At 39.1% G+C, this 23,971-nt stretch overlaps 1 protein-coding gene across 1 annotated transcript in view; it reads left to right on the forward strand.

The window, feature by feature from the left end:
• Positions 1-23,971, forward strand: part of LOC123769681 (Dynein heavy chain 1) — a 299,861-nt gene that overhangs the window by 167,974 nt on the left and 107,916 nt on the right. Inside the window, 3 exon segments of the mRNA XM_069308664.1 lie at positions 21,095-21,190; positions 22,263-22,461; positions 23,098-23,240. Of these exon segments, the coding sequence (XP_069164765.1) occupies positions 21,095-21,190; positions 22,263-22,461; positions 23,098-23,240 (438 nt within the window).

Below are 23,971 nucleotides of genomic sequence, written 5' to 3' on the forward strand. Positions count from 1 at the left end.
TCCAGGGACCATAGGATTAAGAACTTGCCCGAAACGCTACGCGTACTAGTGGCTGTACAAGAATGTAACAACTCTTGTATATATCTCAAAAAAAAAAAAAAAAAAAAAAAAAAAAAAAAAAAAAAAAAAAAAAAAAAAAAAAAAAAAAAAAAAATTCTCCATGTCGTTCCATTCTTGCCCCCATGGAGAGTATCATTTCCAAAGTTTTGCAAAACCTTGACCCACATGACAGTCTTCTACCCCTCTTACAGTTCTAAAACGCCATTTCCTCGCTCACTTTTCTTCACCCTCCCGCTCCATTGTCGTCTTTACAGTTGGATTTAATTCTGCTAAAGGTGTAGGCTACTCCGTTGTATTTCCTGACTTGCACCTATATGTGTTGCCTGCCCCGGTAAACTTCATCTCCACAGCAGAACATTATGCAATTTTGAATGCTATTCATCAGCTGCTTTCTCGCTGTCCATCTTCCTTTGTCAATAATTGACTCTTGCAGTGCCCTTATAGCCCTGTAGTATTTAATTCTTTCTGTCAGGTTGTCGTCGAAATTTAATATTGGCTGTTTCTTATCTCCAGCAGATTTAAGACGAGTCGAGTTTTCTAGGTTCCCAGCCATATTGGTGTGTCCTTGGCCCGTGACCAAGGTCGTACATATCCTTGTTGAAAGTCTTGATTTTGAAGACGTTCGGGTGTCTGGCTTTCTGACTGTCCCTTATGGTCATTTGTCCCTCGATACAATCCTTGGTAAATCCGATGCCGTTGATATCGCTCGCCTTATAAACTTTATCTCTAGTATTGTAGTGATGTAGTAGTGATATTAAGCACTTGTTGAATATCCTCAGACTTTGATGATGCTACATAGTCTCTCCGGCATTGTGCCTTCTTTTGATAATTATTTACTTAACCAATATCCAGGCGAGTACAAGCACATGGACAGTTTGAGTGTAAAATGAAAGTTTAACAGTTAATTGCTATCGAAATAAATTGTGTACGAAATGTTACAACACTTAACTAATTACCTAAACTATCTGAATGAAATCGAGTTCGCTTCATTTAAGTAACCAGACTCTACACGGTTGCCTAAACACAATGTTATGATGTAGAAGGAAGAAAATCTTCATAAACACTTGAATTAACATATAGTGTTAATTCATTAACATATGGTGTTATCTCGACACATATGGTGTCCAGATATTGAAGTGCATAAAACGCTGAGATCAAAACATTCGTTGTGTTGAGAACATGAACTGATTAGAAGATAGTTTTCGTGGAGATAGTGTTTTCTCAAACGATTTCAAAAATTTATATATATATATATATATATATGTATATATATATATATATATATATATATATATATATATATATATATATATATATATATATATATATATATATATATATATATATCTGTGTTCTTTTTCGAAACATTTTCCAAGCTAAAAATTCAGCTAACAGAGAAGTGCAACCTTAGGAGCGATTCTACTCTATATCCAGAAGGTTCCTCTGGTTATATCTTGGGAAATTTCCTTAAGAAATATGGTCATAAAATTTCAACAGGCCAAGACCAGATTTAATAAGGGATTCTCGCATTCATAAAATTCATAAATAGCCTCTTGTTCTACGTATTCAGACTACAGAAACATTTAACATAGCTGACGAAATGAGAACGAACTACAACTAAACCATGATGTTAATATGTATAATATTACCATTCCTTTCATCTGCCCAAAAACATCTGGTTTAAAAACTTTATCTTGCTTATTATTTGAACATTGAAAAAGAACTTTTAAGTTCTTGAAAACAGTATGTAGGTGATATTTTAAGCTAACTTTCATTCCTGAAGTCATTGTGGTACTGAGGTCTTGTGTTGTAAGTCCTTTGTGCCAGTTCCCTGTCACTTTAATATGTACACAAAAGTTTTCAGTGCCATCCTCATGGTACTCTGGTCGTCGTTGAAGTATATTAGTAGCAATACTCTGACACCTTAACCACACTTTGAAGAAGTCCAATACTATCACCTTGTTGAAGTCCAATAGCATCACATTTTGAAGAAGTCCAATACTATCACCTTGTTGAAGTCCAATAGCATCACATTTGTGGTACTTATTTACATTGAAAGATATTAACGATGAAGCCTCGCTCTCCATCCTGCGTAAATTATTTTCATTTATCATTGCTAATGATGGTTTACTCTCTCGACAGGGTTCCTCTTTGAGAGCCACGTTTCAGGCACTGCCTCAATTCACTGTAGTCTTCCGTAGTATTTTTTTCAGATTTTTCCAACATGGTACAGTGCCCATTGAAAGACGGTCTGTAGGAGTGTTGAGTTTAGAGTTGGTCATGGACTCCAGGACAGACTGCCTTTTTTAACAATAGATTAGTGTCATGTTTGTCTGTGTTTTGTGTACTGTGTAGAGCACTGTAGTGCTTGACTTGAGAATGCTTATTCGTTTATGCTGTACATATATATGTATATAATGATGCACGAAATAACACAAACATTCTATACAGGCCAACATGCTCACTCACACAAACATCTCGTGCAATGATGACAAATATTTTTATAGGCTTTTAAAAGGTTATGCAAATTATACACAACGTTAGTTAGATCTAAATTATAGATATCACCTAAAAATGTTAAACCAGCAGAAAAAAAAGTATTGAAATGCAAGGTGAAAAGGAATCCAGTAATATTCAACTTTTTTTTTTTTTACTGCAAGCTTATAATACCCAAATTGTAAACCTACAGAAAATGAAGAAATATAATAACCATATAAAACCATATGAATCCGTATGAGAAAACAGAGGAAAGACTTACAGAAACCGTCAGTAGTTAGAATAAGAGCCCCAGTCATAAACTACATTACAAAGGGTAAGTTGACCAGACCACACACTAGAAATTGAAGGGACGACGACGTTTCGGTCCGTCCTGGACCATTCTCAAGTCGATTGTCAAAGTTACAAAGGGTAACGTTGGAGAACATGCACTTGGATGATCCACTCCACAACCTGTGGTACATAAGTGGAGTAACTGATTATAGGACTAAATCCTTGGACATAATAGAATATTCTCATGAGTACTGAAGGAGTGTGCTATACTACTAAAGTCATTGATAATAGAAAGTCAATGACTCTGGAAATAGCTTATGAAAAATAATGTACAAATGCTCCTATTAAAACAAAAAGACAATTATTTATCAACTATTCTTAGTAAGCTGATAAAAAAATAAGAAGAAAATACACTGGAAAAATTGTGCACAACTATTTTGAAGGAAACAAAAATTTGGATTAACAAACACTACACATGCAAAGGCATGTGCTGTAGCTCTGAAGCAAACATGAATTATTAGGTTCAATCTGCACTTCTACTTCATTGCAATTTGCCATTATATTTGGCATATTCCAAATACCTTTGGAATTCCAGATACCTTTGATATAAAGGTATCAAATTGTGAAAATAAAATAATAATATCAGCAGTTTATACATTATAATGAAATGGCATATATAATGAAAGCATTCAAGTTCTCATGGATGAAGGTATTAGAGCTCAAGCGAGGCCAAGAGTGACGTAGGATACATCAACTTGGAAACTTGGCGACTCAACATGAGAGATAATGGACTTAAAAAGATAAAGATCTAACACAATGGTAAAGAGACCTAAATATGACTTACAAGATTTTAAAGAAGTTAACATATAAAAAAATTTAATTTTCCCAGTTGGGCACAGCAGATTTGGAAACACAAGTGGAAACTGGACATTGCGGAAATGAAGACACGAATGGATATTGGGCATAGCAGACTTGGAGACACGAATGGAAACTGGACATAATGAACATTAAGACACGAAGGAAACTGAACATAATGAACTTGGAGACATGAGTGGAAACCGGACATAGCGGACTTGATGACACGACTGGAAACGGACATGGAGACATGAGTGGAAACTGGACATAGTGGACATGGAGACAAGAGTGGAAACTGGACATAGTGGACAAGGAGACATGAGTGGAAACTGGACATAGTGGACATGGAGACATGAGTGGAAACTGGACATAGTGGACATGGAGACATGAGTGGAAACTGGACATAGTGGACAAGGAGACATGAGTGGAAACTGGACATAGTGGACATGGAGACAAGAGTGGAAACTGGACATAGTGGACATGGAGACACGAGGGGAAACTGGACATAGTGGACAAGGAGACATGAGTGGAAACTGGACATAGTGGACAAGGAGACATGAGTGGAAACTGGACATAGTGGACAAGGAGACATGAGTGGAAACTGGACATAGTGGACAAGGAGACATGAGTGGAAACTGGACATAGTGGACAAGGAGACATGAGTGGAAACTGGACATAGTGGACAAGGAGACATGAGTGGAAACTGGACATAGTGGACAAGGAGACATGAGTGGAAACTGGACATAGTGGACAAGGAGACATGAGTGGAAACTGGACATAGTGGACATGGAGACACGAGGGGAAACTGGACATAGTGGACAAGGAGACATGAGTGGAAACTGGACATAGACAAGGAGACATGAGTGGAAACTGGACATAGACAAGGAGACATGAGTGGAAACTGGACATAGTGGACATGGAGACATGAGTGGAAACTGGACATAGTGGACAAGGAGACATGAGTGGAAACTGGACATAGTGGACATGGAGACATGAGTGGAAACTGGACATAGTGGACAAGGAGACATGAGTGGAAACTGGACATAGTGGACATGGAGACATGAGTGGAAACTGGACATAGTGGACAAGGAGACATGAGTGGAAACTGGACATAGTGGACATGGAGACATGAGTGGAAACTGGACATAGTGGACATGGAGACATGAGTGGAAACTGGACGTAGTGGACAAGGAGACATGAGTGGAAACTGGACATAGTGGACATGGAGACATGAGTGGAAACTGGACATAGTGGACATGGAGACATGAGTGGAAACTGGACATAGTGGACAAGGAGACATGAGTGGAAACTGGACATAGTGGACATGGAGACATGAGTGGAAACTGGACATAGTGGACAAGGAGACATGAGTGGAAACTGGACATAGTGGACAAGGAGACATGAGTGGAAACTGGACATAGTGGACATGGAGACATGAGTGGAAACTGGACATAGTGGACATGGAGACATGAGTGGAAACTGGAAACAATATGTGGTGAAAGAGAGACTTAAGGTAACAATTATAAGCAGCACAGTGGCCTGGTAAGTTTCATGCTAAGATGGAGCAGTAGGAGCAAGGACTGTGAGAGTGTTCATAATAAAGCCAAGCCCATTGCTTGAGGAGCGGCTCAGTGAGCCTTGCTTAATTCCTCTAAGTTTTTATGTATAACCACACCCAGACATTCATAAAACCACACACACATGTACACACATGCATACATACACACATACATATATATATTCGTGCATGCACACATATATATACATATGCATGAATCATGACAAAAACACGTGATTCGGTGATGCGTAAGTATTCACTAGGAAAATGAAACAAAAAGTGCGAACGTTTTTGTGTTTCACCGCATTATCCAGATATACAGACAGAGAACACGCGGGGTTGGGATTATATATCCCACTAGACCTGAGTAGATGAAGATCCATTAACTAAAATATCGATTCATTTAAGTCACATGAATGGATGATTAACTGGATATTCCTTCATTCTTGGAATGCACTACATTCCAAGAATGAATGAAGAATGATAAAATATGATTTCCCCTTCCAGTTCATATGTTAACAGAAATGGTAAAACTGTGTAAGAACACTTTTTTAATAATGAATTACATTGTCAAAAGTTTGGAATTGCTATGGGTAACCCTCTGTCTCCAGTTTTCACCCATCTATATGTGGCTTTTCTATTTGTGGAGATCTATGAAACCAGATTATTAAATAAAATGTTTCCTCCTAATGTTACATAGTTCTGTTCTGGTGATAATGTGTTTTGTTTATAGCCTAAGAATTGAAACCTGGACACCTTATTATTACAATAAAATAATCTAGCCCCATCCATTAAGTTTACAATTGAAATGGAACAAGACAATTCTTTACCATTCTCAGGTGTGCTAATTTATCAATGTGAAAATAATTTGAAGTTTTCTGAATATAGAAAACCAGCAAATATTGGGTCTTATGTACACTTTTAATCATCTTATCATCAAAGACCAAAACAAGCTGTATTTTCTTCTCTGTATCTGAGGGCTTTAAGGATATCTGGTCGTGAGTTTATAGATGATTAGATTAATTCATAAATAGTCTACGATTCAATTTTAAAATACCCATAACTCATTTATTCATAAAGCCAGCCAAATTGCTCATAAAACTTTCTTTAGTTTGAAAAAGAAGAATAATTCAATGTAAATAAAACAACAATTGTGTTATTTCATTATTATTTAATTGAAAATCTTAAATTACTAAAACAATTTCATATCAATAAAGTAGGAATCTTAATATCATAAAAAACACTAACATAAAAAATTCCCTTGGTAGTTGCAATGAATGTGAATGTTCATTTACATGTCAAGGTTTAAATAAGTTCTATGTTGGTCAAAAAGAACAAATTCTTAACCTGATAATAAATGAACACAAGTTTAAGGACAGGTCAAGAGTCCAATTCACTGTTTGTTCATTTAACAATTGATCATTTACAGTCTCCGTGGTGTAGTGGTAAGACACTCGCCTGGCGTTCCGCGAGCGCTATGTCATGGGTTCGTATCCTGGCCGGGGAGGATTTACTGGGCGCAATTCCTTAACTGTAGCCTCTGTTTAACGCAACAGTAAAATGTGTACTTGGATGAAAAAACGATTCTTCGCGGCGGGGATCGTATTCCAGGGACCATAGGATTAAGGACTTGCCCGAAACGCTACGCGTACTAGTGGCTGTACAAGAATGTAACAACTCTTGTATATATCTCAAAAAAAAAAAAAAAAAACAGATCGTAATCATTCATTTGGCTGGACTAATTCATGCAAAATTGTGGAGTTTATTCAGTTCGAGAAAAAATATTACTGAATCTTCATTTATAAATAGTTTTGAATTAGAAAATATTAATCGAAATTCAGGTTTATATAAATTAGATATGTGATAGGTATAAAATTATGCAAAAAATAGGAATGTGTCGTACATTCCAAGAATAGGGGAATACCCAGTTAATCTTCCCACCTTCATGTCATTTCAAAAAATCGATATTTAGGTTTATGGCTCTTTATCCACTCAGGTGTAGTGGGATATAATCCTACACCAGTGACTTTCTCTATTCCTTGATAATTTGGTGAAAACACGAAAATGTTCGGAATTTTAATTTGATTTTTCTAGTGGATACTTATTCATATAAACATATATACACATGCATATACACAAATGCGTACACACACCTGCACGCAATTACATATACTCACACTTAGGTATTGTAATTAAATGTAGCTCTGCACAATATATTTGTTCCACTACCCTTGTTGTCATAATATTGTGTACAACCTGGATGTTATCAGGCAGTGTACGAGAACCCAGGTTGTTGTAAGGTAGTGTAAGGGACCCGTGGTTATTGTCAGATAGTATATGAGGACCCAGGGTGTTGTAAGGTAGTGTACGATGACCCAGGGTGTTGTAAGGTAGTGTACGAAGACCCAGGGTGTTGTAAGGTAGTGTAAGGGACCCGTGGTTATTGTCAGATAGTATATGAGGACCCAGGGTGTTGTAAGGTAGTGTACGATGACCCAGGGTGTTGTAAGGTAGTGTACGATGACCCAGGGTGTTGTAAGGTAGTGTACGAAGACCCAGGGTGTTGTAAGGTAGTGTAAGGGACCCGTGGTTATTGTCAGATAGTATATGAGGACCCAGGGTGTTGTAAGGTAGTGTACGAAGACCCAGGGTGTTGTAAGGTAGTGTACGATGACCCAGGGTGTTGTAAGGTAGTGTACGATGACCCAGGGTGTTGTAAGGTAGTGTAAGCGGAACCCAGGGTGTTGTCAGGTTGTGTATGAGGACCCCAGGGTGCTGTCAGGTAGTGTATGAGGACCCCAGGGTGCTGTCAGGTAGTGAATGAGGACCCAGGGTGTTGTCAGGTAGTGTATGAGGACCCCAGGGTGTTGTCAGGTAGTGAATGAGAACCCAGGGTGTTGTAAGGTAGTGTAAGGAACCCGTGGTTGTTGTCAGATAGTATATGAGGACCCAGGGTATTGTCAGGTAGGGTATGAGAACCCAGGGTGTTGTCAGGTAGTGAATGAGGACCCAGGGTGTTGTCAGGTAGTGAATGAGAACCCAGGGTGTTGTCAGGTAGTGTATCAGGACCCAGGGTGTTGTCAGGTAGTGTATCAGGACACAGGGTGTTGTCAGATAGTGACAGGGGACCCAGAGTGTTGTCAGGTTGTATTCGAGGACGCTGTGTGTTGTCAGGTTGTGTAAAATGACCCCGGGTGTTGTCAGGTAGTGTACAAGGATCCAGGGTGTTGCCAGGTAGTGTAAGGGGACCCAGGGTGTTGTCCTGGAAGTGTACGATGACCAAGGGTGTTGTCAACAAATGTACGAGGACTCAGGGTGTTGTCAGAGAGAGTACGAGGGTAAACCCTCGTTTACATTGTTAACTAGCAGTACTGTGTGTAGGTAAACATTGTGGCTAGCAGTACTGTGTGCAGGTAAACATTGTGGCTAGCAGTACTGTGTGCAGGTAAACATTGGGGCTAGCAGTACTGTGTGTAGGTAAACACTGGGGGCTAGCAGTACTGTGTGCAGGTAAACATTGGGACTAGCAGTACTGTGTGCAGGTAAACATTGGGGGCTAGCAGTACTGTGTGCAGGCAAACATTGGGGCTAGCAGTACTGTGTGCAGGTAAACATTGTGGCTAGCATTACTGTGTGCAGGTAAACATTGGGGCTAGCAGTACTGTGTGTAGGTAAACATTGGGGCTAGCAGTACTGTGTGCAGGTAAACATTGGGGCTAGCAGTACTGTGTGCAGGTAAACATTGGGGCTAGCAGTACTGTGTGCAGGTAAACATTGGGGCTAGCAGTACTGTGTGCAGGTAAACATTGGGGCTAGCAGTACTGTGTGCAGGTAAACATTGGGGCTAGCAGTACTGTGTGCAGGTAAACATTGTGGACTAGCTATAGTGTGTGTGTGGGTACACACTGGGAACTAGCAGGAATTTGTGAGTGCTAGTTGTGTGGGTGAACCAGCTAGACGGAAGTAGCATCTGGGAAATTGGAGGCAGCCCATCCTCAGACCAAGTCTATTCCATCCAGCTGTCGACCCCAAAAACGCATTTATCAATATTAACATCCAGTTCATTCAAAATAGGAATTTTATCATATATAAATATATATTGCTATATATTATCATACTCTGCATATTTCAGCATTGGTTAGGTTAGTTGTTTACGTTCTGTTGACAATTAATTTTATTTGTAGTAAGTAGTTGAAGAATTTATAGCGTTGTGGTTCGAACAAAATTTGTCAGTGAAGCACTTGTTCAGGAAGTGTTCGAACGTCAACAGTTGTGAGTCGCGTGTAAACCGTTTTTCAATCATAAACAGGCGGTTTGGCGAGTGCAAGGAATCCCCTTTAGGATCTTTGTTTGGAGGACAGGCTGAGGACGGGCTGACACACGACTCATAACTGCTGACGTTCGAACATTTCCAGAACAAGTGCTTTACTGACGAATTTTGTTCTAACTACACCGCAGTAAATGCTTCGCCCACGTACTACAAATAGAAATAAACAAACACAACCTAACCTAACCTAACCTAACCTAACCTAACCTAACCTAACCTAACCTAACCTAACCTAACCTAACCTAACCTAACCTAACCTAACCTAACATAACCTATGCCTATATATACACAATATGCCAATATATTATAATATTAATTTATATTTCAGAACATTCCCGTTTTGAATGAACAGCATGTAAAAATCTATGAATGCGTCTGTTGGGTCGACCGCTGGATGTAATGGACTTCAGTCGAGGACAGGTTGCCATTCTATGCACTCGCCAAACCCCTTGTTTATGAAGAAAAACGGTTTACACGCGCAACCCGTCCTTGACTCAAGTCCATTACATTCAGCGGTCGACCCCACAGACGCATTCTTAAATATGTACATGATGTTCATTCAAAACGCGAATTTTCTCATATATAAATTAATATTACAATATATTAGCATATTGTGCATATATAGGCATAGGTTAGGTTAAGTTAGGTGTTTTGGTTTTGTTGGCGATCATCTACATCTACAGCATCTACATCTACATCTACAGCATCTACATCTACAGAGTTGTGGTTTGAACAAAATTCGTCAGTGAAGCATTTGTTCCGGATGTGTTCGAACGTCAGCAGTTGTGAGTCGTGTGTAAACCGTTTTTTCATTCATAAACAGCTGGGGTTTGGTGGGTGCATGGAATCACTTTTGGGTCATTGTATGGAGGACCGGCTGACACACGACTCACAACTGATATGTCATAACACTCCTGGAACAAGTGCTTTGCAGACGTCTTTTGTTTCTAACCACAATGTTGTAAATGATTCACCCACTTACTACAAATACAAATGATCGCCAACAGAGCCTAAACTCCTAACCTAACCAATGCCGAAATATGCAGAGTATGCTAATATATAGCAATATTATTTTATATTTGAAAAAAAATCCTATTTTGAATGAACATCATGTTAATTAAATTTTATGAATGTGTCTTTAGGGTCGACAGCTGGACGGAATGGACTAGGTTTGAGGACGTGTTGTTGTGTAAACCGTTTTTCATTCATTAACAGTGGGTTTGGCAGGTGCATGGAATGGACTTTGGCCTTTCTCACGGGCTGGTGGGAAGTCAGCTACAGTGGTCAAAATGCAGGCATCGATATATATTAAAATATAACAATGATATTATAGTTTTTAGATTGTTAGATTTTCTTTTTGTGAGTCTAGTTACAGTTAAGCTTCAATTTAATTAGTCTGAGTTTGCATTTATAAATTAATAAATGTTTGTGATCAAGTTGAACATCCAAGTTTTGCCTTTATAATATTCCTACTGAGCACATACGCCAACTAAAGTCATTACATTTGTTATACAATAACCGGTAGAACTTGAACAATGGTCAGTTTTTAACATTTATTATTTGTAATCTTACGGTAATATTTTCTGAAGCTTTTAAACACGTTGATACATTATGGAACTAATAATAAGGAACTATTATTTCTCATAAAACAAGTGTTATTAATATACTGCTGAAAACGTCAAGAAAATAAACACTTTGGGTAAGTTGTTTGCGAGTTGTCTGCTGCCGGCGTTTGAGTCCATCTACCGCCGGTTCCAACACAACTGTGAAAATAATCATCACTAATTCCTTGTATCAATCACGTAAAGTTATTTAAATTCATATTATCAGAGCGATTATGTGAATTTAAATAACTATATATATCAGAGTGATGTATATATATATATGGCAAAACTTGGATGTTGGTGGTGCCTTGAACAAGCTTATACCTGCGTCGTCCTACCATAGACCATAGACTGCATGACCGCTTGTGGTACCTCACTGTCGTAACGTCTTATCGTCTAGTTCTTGAAGATTACTTATATATATTGTACTTGTGGTAGATTATGCTAGCAGTCTTGCCTGTTGTCGGCATCTGACTCTTGGAACAGCTTTTTGACTTGTTTGATAACTTCGGTACAATTCGTTGCTATGTGTAGGACTGTGGTAGTGCTCTATCAGCTGGTGTCATGTGTCGAGACTTAGTAGTGTTGCTTCAACTGACTGAATGTGTTGACGTCTTAAGTTGACAGTGAGCAGTGTTATTAGCACAGTTGTTGCTGCGTTACCTGTGACGACTTACTGGACCCACCATCCTCTCTCTCTCTCCTCACGTGTTGGTGTCGGAGAGTACCTTGTACCTTGTGACTGGTCACTGAACCTCAACACTGCTGCGCTGCCACATTACCAACACTAGTTCATATGAACTTTACAAATGTGCCATTTGACTCTAGTTCGTGAAATGAAACATGTGAAACTTTTACATTTAACTTTGACAAATGACTCTAGAGAATGCATCTTCTGCTTCTGGCGTGAATGGGAACAATGAGAATGATAAGTTTGTCACTGAACTGTCAATGGTATGATGCAGTAGCATGTCACGTTACAGGGGGAACATATTCTAGATGTATGAGCAAGAAGGCAAATTTACTATCAACATTTGAAGTTGTTATATGAATGTCAATTAGTTTCTTTCACGCCAGTGAGTCATGGGTGGAGCCAAACTATGTATGATTATATTTTGATTGTCACAGTCTTAAGTAGTATACATTATGAGGTACGTGGCATAATGACTGATATCAAAGGTAAACTATACGTATAGTAGAATTTGCCTAGCACTTGAGTCAATGTGACATTGCCTTAATAAACTATTATGTATGGAAGATGGCCAAGAGTTATGAGTGGTTGGGTGGAGCAGTAGCATTTCTATACACAGCATAGGCAAGAGGACGCACACTCATGGTAAGATAACGACAGAGACACAGATGGTGGTAACGTGAGTGCTAGGCACAGATGGTAAGGTGAGATAGACACACACACACATAGCAACATGAGAGATGGACACAGGTGGAAATATGAGATAGACATAGCTGGTACGACGAGAGATAAGAAGACGGAGAAAGTATAGAGAAAGAAAAGTGTAGGGGAGATAGGGACGGCACACATATGTACCATGTTGACGTGTCCGTCGGTGGTGCAGGCACTCAGTCTGCTGGAGGGACAGCTGCCTGACGGGGACGACGTAGCAGACGACACCTTCCTACAGCGTCGCCGGCGGCGCTCGGCAGCGTGGGGAGCGGCTCATGGGGCACAGACGCCAGATGATACCATCAACACCCTCACCCCCACCGACACACCTCGCTCGCTTCCTGAAGACTACGATGTGGTCACCTCGGTGCTGCTCCTGCCTCCCGTTATCCCTTGCTGCCTTCTCCCTGCTGCTATGCCAGATGTAGCACCAACACCGCCCACACTGCTCTCACTGCCTTACCGCTCTCTTTCTCTCTCTAAAGCTAATACCCGCCACGACCCACTCATCGCATCCTCTCTTCCATCAAAGTCATATTTGGCCTCTCAAGTGTGTCCTGGCGGGACCATAAATGATAAATAAATAAATAATTAACAGGATGACTGTCTGCAGTAAATAAACGCCCCATAAGACTTGAGTACAATGTGTTGTGTAGCGGGAAGTACGGGGTCGCCTGAGCTTCTTGTCCTCTTGTGCCTCTAAATGTGTCAAGTTTCAGGAAGTACTCTAAGGTCACTTTAAACTATTATTTACTTTGTATCCCATGACACACTATCTTCAAGTCCATTTTCGAGACTTGAGATGAGTGGAGTGATGTGTGCGGGACGGGAGTGTGTCTAGACGTGTTGAGTAACTCCCTGGATCCATACAAGGCCGCCACAATAATGGTTGTCTCGTCTCTAAAGCCACTGGCATGATCTTCCGGCGTCGTGTTATCTTTCACAGCAGTTTAGTAAGTGTTGAACCGTGTAAACCTGAGGTCACTTCTCACCAACTAAATGTTTCAGTTATAAAAAGCATCTAAACTCTTTATGAAGTACCAAAATAAACCTTAGCATGTTACACGCTCAGTGTTGCTCTTGTTGATTACTGTGTCACCAGGTGTAGATATGTCTTGATATTGTATGGAACACACACTCACGCACACTCTTTCACACACACACACACACACTCACACACACCAAACTACTAGGTGAGTACAAACACACACACACTCACACAAACAAGCTACTATGTGAGTACTCTCACACACACATACACTCACACACACCAAACTACTAGGTGAGTACAAACACACACACTAACGCTGAACATACGGGACCGAGCAGCACCAGCCTCAGCAGTGTAGCCACCCCCACGAGGCTGCTGATGTGCAGTGTTAAGTTAGGTCATCTGGTGAACAAGGACATATTTTTATTGGTAATAAAAATATATTATTTATCTATGTTGATATAGATAAATATTATATAAATATATATATTTTTATAAAATAAAAAATATATTATTTATCTATGTTGAATTCTGTTGAATGGCTAGAATTCTAAGAGTAAGTGTAGTAGAAGTGTAGTGTAGCATGTTATGAATGTCTCACGTGCGTGTGGGTGTAGTAGAAGTGTAGTGTAGCATGTTATGAAGGTCTCACGTGCGTGTGGGTGTAGTAGAAGTGTAGTGTAGCATGTCGTGAAGGTCTCACGTGCGTGTGGGTGTAGTAGAAGTGTAGTGTAGCATGTTATGAAGGTCTCACGTGCGTGTGGGTGTAGTAGAAGTGTAGTGTAGCATGTCATGAAGGTCTCACGTGCGTGTGGGTGTAGTAGAAGTGTAGTGTAGCATGTCATGAAGGTCTCACGTGCGTGTGGGTGTAGTAGAAGTGTAGTGTAGCATGTCATGAGGTCTCACGTGCGTGTGGGTGTAGTAGAAGTGTAGTGTAGCATGTCATGAAGGTCTCACGTGCGTGTGGGTGTAGTAGAAGTGTAGTGTAGCATGTCATGAAGTCTCACGTGCGTGTGCGTGTAAGACCCATGCTCCTTACCTCACACACTTCTCCTGTTGCTTATTGTCAAGAGTGCCTCTTTGCCAGATAGGCTTTTTGTTCCAATGTTTACAAATGTTCACATATATTAATATATGCAATTTTCAATTATTTTTCTCGATTGCACAATAACAAAAAAAATCCAACTTTTTTGTGTTACTGTAAAATAATTTAATTTACGTATATCCGGCATAATTATTAGTGTTGTATCAGGAGCAGTTCCTGCTACCCCTCTAGTATTTGTCGACGTGTTTAAGCCACTTTCAGAGACTTGCAAAGAACCAGCTGGGAATCCACCTGAGCTGAATTGGGTGGAGAACATAAATTAACCTCTGGGAACTAGGCAATACTTCTATTTACTTTGTCTATATGGGTTCTAAAACAACGGAGGCAATGCCATATATTATGTTACTGTATGTAAACAGTAAATGAATTTAAACTAACTTTTGTAATAGTTCATTTAATTAAAACTGTGTAGGTTTGCATCAGATTACAACATGATAATTTGTTTAATTCATTAAATTCATTAGTAACTATTTATTTATATGAAGTTTGATGAGACTCGTTGGAAAAGTTACCATATTTTAAATGTTTTAGTAATAAAGATCAGCAACTTGTTCAGATTCATTGGTTAATGATGCATCTAGGAAATTGCCTGTATAGTTTTAATATCCAGAGCAAATAAAGAGAAAATTGGCTTTGTTCCTCTTTATGAGAAATGAGGCATGTGTAGTCTCCAATGGTTAGACACTATTGTAAATAAGAGGATCACACATATCTTTAAATATGGAAATTCACAGTTATCAGTTATCTAGAGTTGGTGGGAAGTTGATCAATGTAATTCAGGGAAAAGATAATATAAAAGACGGAGCTGTTTATATATATATATATATATATATATATATATATGTCGTACCTAGTAGCCAGAACTCACTTCTCAGCCTACTATTCATGGCCCGATTTGCCTAATAAGCCAAGTTTTCCTGAATTAATATATTTACTATAATTTTTGTATTATGAAATGATAAAGCAACCCTTTTCTCTATGTATGAGGTCAATTTTTTTTTATTGGAGTTAAAATTAACGTAGATATATGACCGAACCTAACCAACCCTACCTAACCTAACCTAACCTATATTTATAGGTAAGGTTAGGTTAGGTAGCCAAAAAAAGCTAGGTTAGGTTAGGTTAGGTAGGTTAGGTAGACGAAAAAACATTAATTCATGAAAACTTGGCTTATTAGGCAAATCGGGCTTTGAATAGTAGGCTGAGAAGTGCGTTCTGGCTATTAGGTACGACATATATATATATATATATATATATATATATATATATATATATATATATATATATATATGTCGTACCTAGTAGCCAGAACTCACTTCTCAGCCTACTATGCAAGGCCCGATTTGCCTAATAAGCCAAGTTTTCATGAATTAATATATTTTCTCAATTTTTTTTCTTATGAAATGATAAAGCTACCCATTTCATTGTGTATGAAGTCAATTTTTTTTTATTAGAGTTAAAATTAACGTAGATATATGACCGAACCTAACCAACCCTACCTAACCTAACCTAACCTATCTTAATAGGTTAGGTTAGGTTAGGTGGCCGAAAAAGTTAGGTTAGGTTAGGTTAGGTAGGTTAGGTAGTCGAAAAACAATTAATTCATGAAAACTTGGCTTATTAGGCAAATCGGGCCTTGAATAGTAGGCAGAGAAGTGCGTTCTGGCTACTAGGTACGACATATATATATATATATATATATATATATATATATATATATATATATATATATATATATATATATATATATATGTATATGTATATATATATATATATATATATATATATATATATATATATATATGTATATATATATATATATATATATATATATATATATATATATATATATATATATATATATATATATATATATATGTCGTACCTAGTAGCCAGAACGCACTTCTCAGCCTACTATTCAAGGCCAGATTTGCCTAATAAGCCAAGTTTTCCTGAATTAATCTATTTTCTCTAATTTTTTTCTTATGGAATGATAAAGCTACCCATTTCATTATGTATGAGGTCCATTTTTTTTATTGGAGTTAAAATTAACGTAGATATATGACCGAACCTAACCAACCCTACCTAACCTAACCTAACCTATCTTTAGAGGCTAGGTTAGGTTAGGTAGCCGAAAAAGTTAGGTTAGGTTAGGTTAGGTAGGTTAGGTAGTCGAAAAAACATTATTTCATGAAAACTTGGCTTATTAGGCAAATCAGGCCTTGCATAGTAGGCTGAGAAGTGCGTTCTGGTTACTAGGTACGACATATATATATATATATATATATATATATATATATATATATATATATATATATATATATATATATATGTCGTACCTAATAGCCAGAACGCACTTTTCAGCCTACTATTCAAGGCCCGATTTGCCTAATAAGCCAAGTTTTCATGAATTAATGTTTTTTCGTCTACCTAACCTACCTAACCTAACCTAACCTAGCTTTTTTTGGCTACCTAACCTAACCTTACCTATAAATATAGGTTAGGTTAGGTTAGGTAGGGTTGGTTAGGTTCGGTCATATATCTACGTTAATTTTAACTCCAATAAAAAAAAATTGACCTCATACATAGAGAAAAGGGTTGCTTTATCATTTCATAAGAAAAAAATTATAGTAAATATATTAATTCAGGAAAACTTGGCTTCTTAGGCAAATCGGGCCTTGAATAGTAGGCTGAGAAGTGAGTTCTGGCTACTAGGTACGACATATATATATATATATATATATATATATATATATATATATATATATATATATATATATCTACAAAGATTACAACATGATTATACAAAGACGTAAATGAAGCCAATCGTCAAATTATAGGGTGGATCAAATTACAATTTACCTTCAACATTTTAGCTTTAACGGAAAATAGTTTAATCTGGTCTTTTGAGTGCAGGGTTAAAGAGCAAAGAGAGTATTACCTGAAGATTGTCCCTGTTCACCGTGCGGACTAACTTAACACGTAACCTGCCGTCTGGCGCACCCACACTGATGCTCACCGTCCAATCTTCACACTCATCTAACTAGTTTCAGTTCCTTGTGATATAAGTGTACCGACTACCGTATTTGCCGGCGGATATCACCGAGACTTTGTGGAATAATTTCAGTATATTTCCTCATACATATAATGACCGAGATTTTCAGGAGGTTTTGAAGGAAAAAAAATAGAAACGTATCCGCTGGCATATTCGGTAATTAATGTGTGTGTGTGTGTGTACTCACCTAGTTGTACTCACCTAGTTGTGCTTGCAGGGGTTGAGCCTTAGCTCTTTGGTCTGGCCTCTCAACTGTCAATCAACTTGAGCCTGTGTGTGCGCGCGTGGGTGTGTGCGTGGGTGTGAGTGTGCATGTGTGTACTTGCGCACTCATGTTTGTGTGTGTGTGTGTGTGTGTGTGTGTGTGTGTGTGTGTGTGTGTGTGTGTGTGTGTGTGTGTGTGTGTGTGTGTGTGTGTGTGTGTGTGTGTGTGCGCGTGTGTGAGTAAAATATGTGTGCGCGTGTGTGAGTGCAATTCCTAATCGTAGTTAGTGGATGAGAGCTACGCTCGTGGTGTGTTTCTGTGCGTGTGTGCGCTTGCGTGCATGCCTGTGTGTGGGTGCGTGCATGCATGTGTGAGTGCGTGCAAGCATGTGTGTGTGTGCATGCGTGTGTGTGCACATGTGTTTGTGTGTATGTGCGTGAATGTACGTGCGCGTGTGTGCGTGTAAATTTATTTATAAATAAATAAATAAATAAATAAATATATATATATATATATATATATATATATATATATATATATATATATATATATATATATATATATATATATATATATATATATATATATTTATATATATATATTTATATATATATATTTATATATATATATATATATATATATATATATATATATATATATATATATATATATATATATATATATTTATATATATAAAGTGAGTGGTGTTGCTTAAGACTGGTAGTTTGTGTTTGTCCTGGTCACGAATCGCCTGCTGCTGTGAAAGCAGGCGTAAGAAATGCTTGCATGAGCTGTCTACGTGTTGAGTAACATTGTTTGTCTCGTCACCAGCATCTCCAGGCAGTAGGTAATGCTACAACTAGAATTTCCTTATAAATCAACTCTAATTCTTAATCAAACGGTTCTCAATTATCCAATATAAAAGAATGTTCTCATATTTTCAATATAAATCAATAAATAGTATGTCAGAGTTAACGTTCAGGCTTCACAAGGCTAGGAATATGTTATGGGTTGAATACAAATATCTAGAACAATAAAAATATTGTAATATATGTTACTCTTCATGCGAGAGACTGACACAAACTATAGCGAGAATAATGATGAACACAGAACAGTCCTAAAATGGTCACAGATCATAAAGGGAATATTAACGGAACAGCGACTAGAGAGGGACATCTTGGCACTGTGACACCATCAAGGGTAAGAGAAGTGTTAACCTCAGCAGGTTCACTGCCCATGATCACCATATATGAGATAAAGGACTTCTGTCCTTATTGTTCACCTCATAAATGATTCCCAACAGGCAACCAATCACTCCACATATGAACAGAGAAGCATACAAACCACTGCAATATGTAAGTATTCATTGAGTAAACAATAATCTACAGCTTTGATTTACACTTCACTACAACATTACATCTTACATATTGCAGTATGGACGACAGAGCAGCGTATATCACACTATGAAACACATTTGTTCTCATGGACCATGTACTGGACCACACGTTGAAACAGATCAGACCCAAGACCAGAGGAAACATGACGGACCGGACGGTGACACTCACTCTTTGCATCAGTAAGGGACACAGGACACACTCTGGACCAGAGGGGGACATAGATAACACTCTGGACCAGAGGGGCACATAGATAACACTCTGGACCAGAGGGGGACATAGATAACACTCTGGACCAGAGGGGCACATAGATAACACTCTGGACCAGAGGGGGACATAGATAACACTCTGGACCAGAGGGGCACATAGATAACACTCTGGACCAGAGGGGGACATAGATAACACTCTGGACCAGAGGGGGACATAGATAACACTCTGGACCAGAGGAGGACGTAGATAACACTCTGGACCAGAGGGGGAGATAGATAACACTCTGGACCAGAGGGGGACATAGATAACACTCTGGACCAGAGGGGGACATAGATAACACTCTGGACCAGAGGGGGACATTGATAACACTCTGGACCAGAGGGGGACATAGATAACACTCTGGATCAAAGGGGGACATAGATAACACTCTGGACCAGAGGGGGACATGGATAACACACTGGATCAGAGAGGAGACATTGGTAACACTCTGCATCAGAGGGGAACATAGATAACACTGCATCAGAGGAGGGGGACATGGATAACACACTGGAACAGAGGGGGGGGGACATGTAAAATACTGGACCGGATTGGGGCTCATATCACACTCTGTACAAGGAGACAATATTATATTTCGACTACAAAAGGGCACTTAAGACTAGAAGGGGCTACATGTCACACTCTGTACCATGCAGATTGAAATGCATGCCATACATTGACCAAAGGGTAACACATGTCATAATTTCGACCACAAGGGGACTCAGGTCACACTTTTGAACTACAAGGGGGACACATGTAACTATAAGGGACTAGAAGGGGACACGCTTGGGCACACATTTTGAATCAAAGAGCAACGTTTGTCACACTTTGGATCAAATGAGACACACATGTCACTCTTGGGATCAGACGGACACATGAAGCACTTTGCCGAAGAGGGAGACACATCAGATTATGGACCAGGTGTGGAGATATGTTACTTATTGGATCACATACAATCCACAATTGAAACCAAATGACATATGTTACACTTTAGGTCTGAGGCCACAAGTGACATTTTGGACCAATGGGGGACAAATGTCACACTTTGGATTAGTGAGGGGTCACATTTCACATGTCACATTTTGGACTAATGTGGAGTGAGCGATGTCACTCTTTGGGTCAGTGGGGGAGACGTGTTTTACTTTGGACCAATGCGGGATACATGTCACACTTTGGACCAAAGGGGAGCTTCATGCATTAATTTGAACCAGAGAGATACAGATCTCACTTTTGGACCAAAGGGGGATAAATGTCAAAATTTTAACTAGAAAGTCAAACATCTAATTAGAATCAGATAAGGATGGTCACACTTTGGCCAACGAAAGGGTACATGTCACACATTCGACCGTAAAGAGACAATTCTCACACTTTGGACAAGAGGATGACACCCATAACACATAGGTCTAATTATGTGTTTAGGTCTCACATAGCTCCAAATATGTGTTTAAGGTCTCACATAGAGCCAGATATGATAATAGCAATCTTGTCTTCCTTGTGTGACTGGGTGGTGGTGGTGGGTTCAGGCCACAAAGATCATGGAAGGCCTTCTGCCGGAGGAGCAAGTTCAGCTACACCTCGGCAGGCGCGAGCCCGACCCTGATACTGAAGAACTCCAGGAGGTAAGGTCTTAGTTCTGACTTTTATATCTTATAAAGCTCTTGTAACCACTTGATAACGTGCATCACAAAATTAAAGCTACCATATTTTTGTCTTTGCTGTTGCCTTTGGTACAGTTAGCATCCTAAATTAATTTTTATGCTCAACACATCACTAATATCTTTTTAATGGGCACTTACTTCTGCCTTTGTGAAATGTCTTTGGGTTAATAATATCCGAATTATTACTTTCTCGACAAAGTATATTATGATTACTATTACCTGCTCTATCACTGAAGTCTCTATAAGCTAATTAATGATCATCATCCTCCGTGTTCTCGTATTTCTTGCTTATTGCTTGCTACTTCATTTAAAAAAAAAATTGTAATTCCTGATTACAGAAACTTATTACAGAAATATTCATATATTAAGCAATAAGCACTGCACGTTATACTGTAAAAATCTAATAAGATTTAATAAGCTTATTATTCAACAAAAAAAGATCTAGGATATCGTTATGAATTCTACTACATGGTGCACCCATGAAATTTATTGGACCTTTCCCTAAACAGTTGTCCAATAAAACAAGATTGGTTAATATGCGAAGAAAATATTGAACCAGTGTAGTCGCTAAAGAAAAGTTTGCATACGTTGGCAAGTAGGTGATGCTTGAATGATTTTTTTAAATATCATGAATAATTCACCACTGGAATATGTCCGTGTGACAGGCGAATAACGGAAAGATAGGTGATAAAATAGTTGGTATTTGCAATAATTCAAACTTGCATTATAACATGAAGGCTTGGTGCAGTGTCCTAATATCATGTTTTAACGGGCTATTAACTGGCATAAAAGTTGACAACATTGATATGATCAAATTAATAACAATTTGTACTCAAAATATTGCTAGATAACACAGGAAATTTAAGGAGATTTAAAAGAAATTTAAAAACAGGAAAAAAAATCCACTGGAGATGATAATATCCAGAGTGAAGATATCTTATACTGGCACACCTTAGTCTCAAGTAGTACAAACCCACTGCAATATCTCACATTAGAAAGCTCTTGCTATACCCCGTGACTTGACTCGTTGCAGACGCAACAAGCACCCATCCAAGAGCATATACATCGTTTGTTTGTCTTCTCTATGATGTGGAGTGTGGGTGCGCTCCTCGAGCTGCCAGACCGAGCCAAGCTAGAAGATCATCTACGGACCGAGTATCCGCACCTAGACCTTCCCCCTCGCGGACACAGCCCCGCTGACTCCATCTTTGACTACCGTGTTGATGAGAACGGTGAGTACACCGTATTATAATGGTTCCTGCAGCTTAGTTATATAGTCAGCTCTAAGTTACTGAAATTACTTTAATAATCACTGCAGTTTATTCGGTCAATGTAACCTACGCTAACTTTGAGTGCAATCAGTGGAGTATAATTTATCCTCCTCCACGCATATATATAAGAAACACTGAAACAAAGGTTGAAGGTTACAAGAAGAAAATTTACGTCAGGACCGGAGATACTGCAGTTATTGCTATATAGTACAGCCTCCGGCTACAAAGACAAACTGCCTCAGTGACCAGGCAATCATCTGGGAAGCATAGTCCCAGGCCAGTCAGCGAGCGCAAACACTCTGTCAAAACCATAAGCAGTTACCCTACAGGAAGCAATAACAGAACACAGTGATACTATACATAGTAATAGAGTATCCTGAGGTGGAGAAAATGTCCACACTACAACAATAATTTTGATTATATTACATATAATAACTTACTTCCAAGTTTTACACTTAATGAACGTCATTGTTGTTTTGAAAAGAAAACGACAAAACCGGAGTACATGATGTGATAAACAATTATCCTCAGGTTGATGGACACACCTTACTTTCCTGTTTTATATAATAACAACACAGGAAAATATGTTTTGGTCAGGATGGTGGCAGCACTGGGAGACGCGGGTGACGGAGTTCGTGTACCCCGACACTGGCTGCCCAGACTACACCTCCTTCCTGGTGCCCAACGTCGACAACGTCAGGATGGACTTCCTCGTCCACATAATAGCGCAGCAGGGAAAGGTCAGTGAATTCGTCGTTATAGTTTTGGGATTGGTGGGACCCCCGGTCACGATGTGGGGTTATGTGGGACCCCCGGTCACGATGTGGGGTTAAGTGGAACCCCCGGTCACGATGAGGAATGTGGTAGAACCCTTATCAGAGTGAGGTGTGTAGTGGAACCCTCGTCAAGGTGAGTGGTGTAGTGGAACCCTCGTCAAGGTGAGTGGTGTAGTGGAACCCTCGTTAAGGTGAGTGGTGTAGTGGAACCCTCGTCAAGGTGAGTGGTGTAGTGGAACCCTCGTCAAGGTGAGTGGTGTAGTGGAACCCTCGTCAAGGTGAGTGGTGTAGTGGAACCCTCGTTAAGGTGAGTGGTGTAGTGGAACCCTCGTCAAGGTGAGTGGTGTAGTGGAACCCTCGTCAAGGTGAGTAGTGTAGTGGAACCCTCGTCAAGGTGAGTGGTGTATGCCACTCAATATGCCTCAGGCACCAACTGGTAAGCCACCTCACCACCTTCTTGACAGCATCATAGTCACTCGAGTCACTTACTGAAAGTGTGGAATACATTGTTTGGGCTTTGCAAGTAAGCACAGATTGAATCATGATAACCCAATTGTTCCTTATCCAATCCAGAAACAGCTACTTTCTCGAAGGCAGCAAAGAACTTGGAGACCTTGCTGCATGATATGTACCCGAGGATCAGGTTCCTATCCATGACGTCCTATTACCTAATTTTGTCATGGGAACGGTCGAAC

Source organism: Procambarus clarkii, chromosome 63 (genome assembly GCF_040958095.1).
Source record: "Procambarus clarkii isolate CNS0578487 chromosome 63, FALCON_Pclarkii_2.0, whole genome shotgun sequence".
NCBI classification, from domain to species: domain Eukaryota; kingdom Metazoa; phylum Arthropoda; class Malacostraca; order Decapoda; family Cambaridae; genus Procambarus; species Procambarus clarkii.